The sequence below is a fragment of the Pristiophorus japonicus genome, chromosome 8 (genome assembly GCF_044704955.1).
Source record: "Pristiophorus japonicus isolate sPriJap1 chromosome 8, sPriJap1.hap1, whole genome shotgun sequence".
NCBI lineage: Eukaryota > Metazoa > Chordata > Chondrichthyes > Pristiophoridae > Pristiophorus > Pristiophorus japonicus.
The window spans coordinates 27,460,998-27,471,248 of NC_091984.1; the positions used below are offsets into that span (position 1 = coordinate 27,460,998).

General features: G+C 42.3%; 1 protein-coding gene across 2 annotated transcripts in view; it reads left to right on the forward strand.

The window, feature by feature from the left end:
* The window catches only part of ccdc18 (coiled-coil domain containing 18), a 235,617-nt gene extending 227,575 nt beyond the window's left edge, over positions 1-8,042 (forward strand). For both annotated transcript variants that reach the window (XM_070886607.1, XM_070886608.1), the window contains exons 29-30: positions 5,586-5,686; positions 7,693-8,042. In XM_070886607.1, coding sequence (XP_070742708.1) covers positions 5,586-5,686; positions 7,693-7,741 — 150 coding nt within the window. In that variant the 3' untranslated portion in view covers positions 7,742-8,042. The remainder of the gene's footprint in view (positions 1-5,585; positions 5,687-7,692) is intronic.
* The last annotated feature ends 2,209 nt before the right edge of the window (positions 8,043-10,251 follow it).

Sequence of the window (10,251 nt, forward strand, 5' to 3'; positions counted from 1 at the left end):
CCACAATGACTCCACTTTTCCACAAACTTTTGCAATCAATTAGCACACATAGAGTCATAGAATCATGAAGTAGTCATCATCATAGGCAGTCCCTCGAAATCGAGGAAGACTTGCTTCCACTCTAAAAGTGAGTTCTTAGGTGACTGAAAAGTCCAATACGAGAATTACAATCTCTGTCACAGGTGGGACAAACAGTCGTTGAAGAAAGGGGAGGGGGGGAGTCTGGTTTGCCGCACGCTCCTTCCGCTGCCTGCACTTGTTTTATGCATGCTCTCGGTGACAAGACTCGAGGTGCTCAGCGCCCTCCTGGATGCTCTTCCTCCGCTTAGGGCGGTCTTTGGCCAAGGACTCCCAGGTTTCAGTGGGGATGTTGCATTTTATCAAGGAGGCTTTGAGGGTGTCCTTGAAACCTTTCCTCTGCCCACCTGGAGCTCACTTGTCGTGTAGGGGTTCCAAGTAGAGCGATTGCTTTGGGAGTTTTGTGTCAGGCATGCAAAAAATGTGGCCCGCCCAACGGAGCTGGTTGTTTGTGGTCAGTGCTTCGATGCTGGGGATGTTGGCCTGATCGAGAACATTAACGTTGGTGCGTCTGTCCTCCCAGCGGATTTGCAGGATCTTGCGGAGACATCGTTGGTGGCATTTCTCCAGCAATTTGAGGTGTCTACTGTATATGGTCCACGTCTCAGCCATACAGGAGGGCGGGTATCACTGCAGCCCTGTAGACCATAAGCTTGGTGCCAGATTTGAGGGCCTGATCTTCGAACACGCTCCTCCTCAGGCGGCCGAAGGCTGCGCTGGCGCACTGGAGGGCGATGTCTGCCCTTGCTGATAATAGGCTCCCGAGGTTTGTAAAGTGGTCCACGTTGTCCAGGGCTTCGCCATGGATCTTGATAACTGGGGGGCAGTGCTTTGTGGCGGGGTCAGGTTGGTGGAGGACTTTTGTCTTATGGATGTTTAGTGTACAGCCCATGCTTTCGTACACCTCGGTGAAGATGTTGATGATGACTTGGAGTTCAGCCTCTGAGTACAGCACAAAAGGAGGCCATTCAGCCCATTGAATCTGTGTCGGCTCTTTGAAAGAGCAATCCAATTAGTCTCACTGCCCCCGTTCATTCACCATAGCCCTGCAAATTTCTTCTTTTCAAGTATATATGCAATTCCCTTTGGAAAGTTACTATTGAATCTGCCTACATAAGAACATAAGAATTAGGAGTAGGCCATCTAGCCCCTCGAGCCTGCTCCGCCATTCAAAAAGATCATGGCTGATCTGGCCGTAGACTCGGCTCCACTTACCCGCCCGCTCCCCATAACCCTTAATTCCCTTATTGGTTAAAAATCTATCTATCTGTGATTTGAATACATTCAATGAGCTCGCCTCAACTGCTTCCTTGGGCAGAGAATTCCACAGATTCACAACCCTCTGGGAGAAGAAATTCCTTCTCAACTCGGTTTTAAATTGGCTCCCCCGTATCTTGAGCTGTGCCCCCTAGTTTTAGTCTCCCCGACCAGTGGAAACAACCTCTCTGCCTCTATCTTGTCTATCCCCTTCATTATTTTAAATGTTTCTATAAGATCACCCCTCATCCTTCTGAACTCCAATGAGTAAAGACCCAGTCTACTCAATCTATCATCATAAGGTAACCCCCTCATCTCCGGAATCAGCCTAGTGAATCGTCTCTATATCCCCTCCAAGGCTAGTATATCCTCCCTTAAGTAAGGTGACCAAAACTGCATGCAGTACTCCAGGTGCGGCCTCACCAATACCCTGTACAGTTGCAGCAGGACCTCCCTGCTTTTGTACTCCATGCCTCTCGCAATGAACCTTTTCAGGTAGTGCATTCCAGATTATTATAATTTGCTGTGTGAAAAAAAATTCTCATTTCCAACCTGGATTTTTTGCCAATTATCTTCAATCTGTTACTTCTGGTTACCTATCAAAACCCCTCAAAATTTTGAATACCTCCATCAAATCGCCCCTTAACTTTCTCTGCTTTAAGGAGAACAATACCAGCTTCTCTAATCACGCCACATAACTGAAGCCCCTCATCCCGAGTACCACCATTCTGGTAAAGCTCCTCTGCACCCTCTCCAAGACCTTGACATCTTTCTTAAAGTGTGGTGCCCAGAATTGGACAATATTCCAGCTGAGACCTAACAAGGTTCAGCCTAACTTCCTTGTTTTTGTACTCTATGCCTCTGTTTATAAAGCCAAGGATCCCATACTCTTTATTAACTGCCTTTTCAACTTGTTCTGCCACCTTCAAAGATTTGTGTACGTGAACCCCCATGTCGCTCTGTTCCTACACCACTTTAAAATTGTCCCATTTAATTTATATTTCCTCTCCTAATTTTTCCTTCCAAAATGCATTACTTCACACCTGCATTAAATTTCATCTGCCATGTGTCTGCCCATTTCACCAGTCTGCATATGCCCTCCTGAAGTCTACTACGAACCTCACTGTTTACTACATTTTCAAGCTTTGTGTCATTTGCAAATTTTGAAACGATGAGATATATATATATATATATATATATATAAAATATAATTATATATTATATAGAGGACATAATTTCAAAGTTTGCAGATGACACATATATATAAGATCAGTGGTCCCAATACCAACCCCTGGGGAACCACTGTATACCACTATATATCAAGATCCATGACAAGACCTTGGACAGTGTGGACCACTTCCCCATACCTTGGGAGCCTACTCTCAGCAAGGACAGACATCGATGACAAAATCCGTGTGCCAGTGCAGCCTTCAGCCGCCTGAGGAAAAGTGTTCGAAGACCACTTTCTCAATCCCGGCACCAAGCTCTCATGGTCTACAGAGCAGTAGTGATACCTGCCCTCCTATATAGATATAGATTATGTACAGTAGGCACCTCAAAGCACTGGAGAAGTACCACCAACGTTGCCTCTGTAAAATTCTACAAATTCATTGGCAAGATAGGTGCACCAACGTCAGTGTTCTCTCTCAGGCCAATATCCCCAGCATTGAGGTACTGATCATGCTCGATCAGCTCCAATGGATCAAGCATTGTCCGCATGCTTGATACTAGACTCCCGAAACAAGCACTCTACTCCGAGCTATGTCACGGCAGTCAAGTCCTAGGAGGCTAGAGAAAATGCTTCAAGGGCACCCTCAAAACCTCCTTGAAAAAATGTAACATCCCCACCGACTCTTGGGAATCCCTGGCCCAAAACCGCTCAGTGTAGGAGAAGCATAAGAACATAAGAAACAGGAGCAGGAGTAGGCCACCTGGCCCCTTGAGCCTGCTCCACCGTTTAATAAGATCGTGGCTGATATGTTCATGGACTCATCGCCACTTCCCTGCCTGTTCCCCATAACCCTTTATTCCCTTATTGCTCAAAAATCTGTCTATATCCGCCTTAAATATATTCAATGACCCAGCCTCCACAGCTCTCTGGGGCAGAGAATTCCATAGATTTACAACCCCCTGAGAGAAGAAATTTCTCCTCATCTCAGTTTTAAATGGGCGGCCCCTTATTCTGAGACTATGTCCCCCTAGTTTTAGTTTCCCCTATGAGTAGAAATCTCCTCTCTGCATCCACCTTGTTGAGCCCCCTCATTATCTTCTATGTTTCGATAAAATCACCCCTCATTCTTCTGAATTCCATTGAGTGTAGGCTCAACCTATCTTCACGTCAACCCCCTCATCTCTAGAATCAACCTAGTGAAGCTTCTCTGAACAGCCTCCAATGCAAGTATATCCTTCCTTAAATACTTAGTACTCTAGGTGTGACCTCACCAATACCCTGTACAGTTGTAGCAGGACTTCTCTGCTTTTAGATTCTATCCCCCTTGCATCCGAAAAGGCGCCGAACACTTCACGTCTCTTTGTCGGGAGCACGGGAAAGCCAAGTACAAACAACGGAAGCAGCATCTGACAAATCGAGCACCCCACCCACCCGTCCCTCTAACCACTATCTGCCCCACCTGTGACAGAGACTGTAGATCCCACATTGGTCTCATCAGTCCCTTAGAACTCATTTTAGAGTGGAAGTAAGTCATCCTCGACTCCGACAGACTGCCTAAGAAGAAGATACTTCTCTCCAGTCTGATAAACAACACTACTCTCTGCTTTCTGTCTCTTAGCTAATTCTGTATCTACGCTGCCATTGCCCCTTTAATCTCATGGGTTTCAATCTTGCTAACAAGTCTGTTATGTGACACTTGATCAAACACCTTCTGGAAGTCCATGTACACAACGTCAAGTGCATTACTGTCATCAACCCTCCAATATTTAATTGAAAAACTCGGATCAAGTTTGTCAGACACGATTTTCCTTTAATTCCAGTAATTTATTGGTCCCTGTTCTTCCACGTGATAATTTTGTCCCGGGTTATGGTCTCGAAGTTTTCATCATTGGCGTTAGGCTGGCAGATCTGTAGTTGATTACTTGTTTTATATATTACATAAATAATAAGTTGGTCTCGCTACTTATGAAAATCATAATACTCTACATAATACTAGACGTCTAACTTAGTGAATGGGATTCTTTCTATGAAAGGAATCTCTTCTCAATTGGCCTCTATAGTATCTGATCAACCACAGTGGCATGTGAGCCATCCCCACATTACTGCCAGGCTCACTATTGGAGAATTTCAAAGATTGTTGCCGACATTACCAAGGCGGATAGTTCTCGACTGGTTGAAGATCATTGTGATTAGCAGAGTGGCTATGGTGTCCAGCATACTTACATGTTCTGTATTACTTGAAAGGATGTTTTGTTGCCAAGCTGCATGATTTAATGTATTTTATGGATTTGGGGCCAGCCCTTGTCTTCTGCTGGCTCAGCAAGTGTGAGGGTGGATTGAGAGTAGAGTCCATGGCTCCTGTGGCTGATGTCATTCCTCATGTGATTTGGGTAGCTGCTCAAATGACCTCAGTATTTTATGAAGGAACCGTGAGTTAGAGATGATGCCTTCCTTTTTGTGTTCCGCTTCTTTGATCTCCAATTTAGACAGTTTCTATTCCTCTGAATTGCCAAAAGGTTTCCCTTTTCTGTACCTGGTGATTGAGATGGCTACATTCATACAGAATCTATTGTCAAGATATGAAAAAAGGAATTATGACATTTTATTGCTGGTTAAGGTTTAAAAAAAAAAATCCCCAAAAAATCTGATGCATTCGATGTAGTTAAGTGTTTTTCTCCTCTTCCCTGGTCAGGCAACTCCAGTTTGTGTTTCAGGCCTGTTTGATGTTGTTGCCCACATTATGATAAATTGAGTCACAGCAGCAGAATGGCTGGAGACTCGATGTGATGGACATCTGCTGGAGTAGGAAATCCAACATATTAAAATGTTGAGGAGCATTTTGATAATGACCTCTTATTTAAAGAGACACTAGGGAAATACTTTCAACAAAAAATATTCCCTTTACATATTGTCCTGCCACTTTCATGACTTTGTTATTGAGACAACCAAGGTTGTTTTTGATTCTTTATAAACCTGTTTTCTACGTGTAGCAGTGTCCTTACTACTGTCTATGTTGCTGCTGCACCTGTGAAATTATTTTCTTTTTTATATTTTTAAAATGTTGATATTTTTCCAACAGGACAGTGCCCACTCAAAACATAAGGATGCTGACTTAAATGTGCCAAGTCATGCTTCCCTATCATTGAAATATGCTGCAAAAAGTAATTTACTTCATCACTGGTAGGTAATAATATCATGGTAGATGTGTATATTTCTCCAATTTGCAAGTTTCAAATGTGATTGTAAATTGTTTTTATACCAGCTTTTTGTGAGAAAAATACTGACTTGTTGAGGCATTGTTTAGCTTCATAACCATACAGACCCTTTCCCCGACTCCATGGCCTCATTTTGATGATGTAATAACTGACCCTGCACCAGTTATCTGTGCTCCCGCACCCAAGAATGTAAAGGATGCAAGTCCAGGAGTCAACATTTTCAGGAGAAAAGGAAGAAAACTTAAACTTTAAATTTTTTTAAAACTCAAATTAAGTACCCTTGGATACATGGCTTGCGGAAACAACCTCCACAGAACTCGGGGAAACTTGTTTCAAGAAGTGACCATTTTGTTGAACTCACAACTTGTCATTAGCAGGCCAATAGATTTCCAGATAAATTGCTTGTACTGAGAAGGACGTTGTCATCTCCTCTCCCTGAAACATCCAAGTAACTATCTTAAACAAAGTTCCAAATGTTTGAGCTCAACCTGATGATCAAATAGCCACTTTAAAAAAAAAAAATCAGATTGTATTAATCGATCAGCAAGATGTATATTTGGCATTTGCTTTCATTGCTTTTGCTTTCCATGATTCACCATCTATTTAGTACTAGTTGATTTATCTGTGGCATTGCACACACAGTTAAGATCAAGGGTAGTCTACAGGCAAAATGGGGTTAAAGGGCTGGTGAATAATTGGACCAGAGTTTGAATATGTAATTCAGGCCTCATTTTAAAAGTCATGCATTCTGTCATTATTATATTTTCATTACTTACAAATAGCCTGAAAATTAGAGCCAGGCCTTTCAGGAGTGAAGTTGAGAAGCACTTCTACATGTAAAGACTGGTAGACGTTTGGAACTCTGTTCCACAAAAGGCAGTTGATGCTGGGTCAATTAATTTTAAATCTGAGAGTGACGGATTTCTGTCAACTAAAGGTATGAAAGGATATGGAACAAAGGTGGGTAAATGGAGTTGGGTCACAGATCAACTGTGATCTCATTGAATGGCAGCACAGGCTCAAGGGGCTAAATGGCCTCCTCTTGTTCCTATATTCCAATTCATAATAGAAACAACTTTTTGTAAATTTACCATGCTGTAGTTGCACCGTCATGCCAGTGATGGTGCTCCAGCTCCTACTGGTCCCAATGTTACAAACCCTTCAAACTTGTCCATCTCTTTCTACCTTCTAAAACCCAATTAAAGCCTTTAGATCAGCCATGATTTTATCGAATGGCAGAACAGGCTCGAGATGCTGAATTGCCGTCCTGTTCCTAAAGCCTACCTCTTTAACCACAGCTTGGGTCATCTTCCCTAACTCCTCTTCTAATTCTTGCGTGGTGTCTGTTTCCTCCTCTGGTGTGCCTTGGGATGTTGTATGTTAAAGGCATTGTATATTTTAGAGGACCTATTTTAATTTTGATTGAAATGAACCACTTTGAGTGTGATGACAATTCTCAGATGTTAATGAAGAAATATACCAAGTGGTTAAATGAAGAAAGGGAGTGGAGTAGAAAATTGCCTTGTGACTGTGGCCAACTCATACTAAGTGAAACATTCAACACTGCATGCAAATATGTTTTATGCAATAATATTTTAATAAGGCAGCAGATTAGATCAGCAGAATTTGCTAGTTTATTTGTTCACTTCCATGAAAGATATCTCAATGGTGCTACAAGGTGCACTTACTGTCAAATGTGAATTATCTATATTTTTTCTCTCTCCTCCCAACGCCTCCTCCTTAAATTACAAATGGGCTCAAGATTTGTCTTCAATTACACTTTGGAGAAAACTATGTACTGGTCCTGGATACCAGTTTGTCCTTGTTGATTTATGATGACCAGTTTAAGAAATTTTTATTAAGTCCAAAACAGTTTGGAACCCTCAAAGATTCAAGAATGCTAAACTAATTTATTTTACAGACTCTTGGCATGTAACTGTCACTTTTTGGTTTATTTTCAATTTGTTGTAGTTTGGCTGAACTTACTGAACTTCCTGAACTAGAGCAGTCATACGAATGACATCAACTCAAAGATGAAGATAGAGTTGGGAGCCAGTGATCAGCAAGCTTCTATCCAGCAGCACTGATGTGAAATGTGCTACTCTCATGGTAAAGCATTGGCATAGACTTTATGCCAAAAGAAGTTTTGAAACTAAAGGGTCCTTAATTCCATAGTGTCATGCGGGTAATTTATTGTGTAAGTGGGTGTTGAAAACGTCAATTTTCATGTTAATAAACATTTTGTCTTTAGAGAAATAAAACAAATGTATTTCATTGAAGTATTTAATTTTTTCTGTGTAAAATAAACTCTTTTCTGTCGCTGTGTGTTTCCATCTTTTTTTAAAATATATATATTCAAGTCTAGTCTAGAATGCAGTGTTCTCAATGAATGAGTGTTTTGAGTTACAGCTACATTTAAGGGAGTAATTCAGATAGCCGTAAATTGCACACAACTGCTATGCAACAACATTGTTTACTGGTCAAGGATCAATGCAAAGTATTGAGAGTTTGACTTGTGTGTTATGTGAACTTTATTGATTCTGATTTGTTACCAGCAGCCTGATAGTGTGCATCCTGTTCATAAAGGGCTGTCTGGGACAGGTACCTGAGTAGAAGTGCTTCTTCGAGGGAGAAAAAGAATTGTAGGGCCCAAGTTTCCACATGATTTTTAGGAGCAACTGGTGGAGAACGGACTATCTTAGAAATCGCAATTCTCCAAATTTCTTTTCTGCAGTTCTAGTCAGGTAGAACAGTTCTACTTTGGAACAGAATTTTTTCTTCAAAAGGGGGCGTGTCTGGCCACTGATGCCTGATTTGAAAGTTTCCACAGTGAAAACGTACTCCAAACTAACTTAGAAGTGAAGATTTTTGTAGAACTGAAAAAACCTGTTCTACACATTAGAAAATCAGGTGCAGGTTACAAATTAGGCGTCCAGAACGAGGTGGGGGGGAGGGGCGGGGGGAAGGGAAGTCATTAAATTCTATAATAAATCCTTATTTATACTTCTAAAAATATTATACAAATAAATCCAACCTGAATAAACATTTATGAGCAAAGAAAAGATTAAATAAACCATCTTCCTACCTGTGTGAAAGTGCTTCAGTCAGCTCAGCGATGTGGCGTCGTTCCCGCGTTCAAAATGTTCAAAAATTAAACAGCTACAAAGAACTACAAAAATGGCCGAGTGCCAATGTTTCCTTCACACTGCACGTGCGCGAACGCTCCAACGCGCACGCGCAGCGTTGCCGGCAGGAAAAAAATTAATTAAAATAGTACCTGCGCCCTCCCACTTACAAAATCGGCGCGAGTGTAGGCTCTGTCCCCCTGGGCGCCGCGCCAGGCAGACAAGGAGCTGCAGAATCGCGAGGTTTTTTTTTAGGCGCCGTTTTAGGCGCGAAAAACGGGCGCCCAGCTCGGAGGGGCGCCTGTTTTTTATCGTGTGGAAACTTGGGCCCGTAGTGTGGCACCTGTGTACACTGTTGCTAGCAGTTCTACAGTTGAAGTAAGCCGGATACAGGCTGATGCCCACATTCTATAATGACATATTGTCATGGGATGTAAAAACCGAGCAAGAGATGTAAATTGAAAAATGGAGCAGAGAGCATGTCCCAGTTCATCTATTTTGTGAATGGTGATTTCTCAATTTCAGCCACTCAATCAGGTGTCTTCTCCCAGAGGTAAAGAATACAGGGGACAGTCATTCTGCTTTCTATCTGTGTCCATTGTTTCTGTTTTAAGGAAGGAAGAAGAATATTTGCTCATCTTACATTTTTCAGCATCAAGTACCATTCACTGCCTAGGAAGACTGACATGTTTCGAGGTCTCTAATAACATTCAGACTATGTCGAGGGAACTGTTCCCACATAGGGATAATGTTGAATGTAGTTTTTTCTATTTTTTGATTTGTTACATTCTGCTGAAGTGAGATTCTGAACATTATCTGAATTGGGATTGTTCGACCTCCGTCATCAACATGAGAAACTTGAGAGAATTTGAGTTAACGTTTCAGGTCTGTGACCCTTCGTCAGAACTGGAAAAAGTTAAAGATGTAACAGATTTTAACCAGGTGAAGAGGCAGGGAAAGGGGAAAATAATTTCAGACCATAATCTCTGCCCCTATTTTTTCAGATGGCAACTGTTGATGATTCTGCCATTCCCATTTGCAGCATTTAACCACTCCTGTCTCCCACCCGATCACAGACTGTCCCTTTTGTTCTTTCTTCCCCTTCCCCCCCACCCTCCACTTTGCCAGTCTCTGCATCTGGTTAAAATCTGTTGTATCTCTAATTTTTTCCTGTTCTGACGAAGGGTTACAGACCTGAAACAATGGCCCTGAAATTCCGTTCTGGCCTTCCTGCGGGCATTTTAGAGAAAAAATACGCACCTACCTTAAACTGCCGCCCACGTTCAACTTTCCGATGCTGAGGCCTCTCCTGACTGCCAGTCGCAGCGCGTGCACGTCGACGCGTGCGCAGGCCTACAGCTGGAGTCACGTGGCTTTGGGCAGTATCATAGTAATAGGAGTTCCG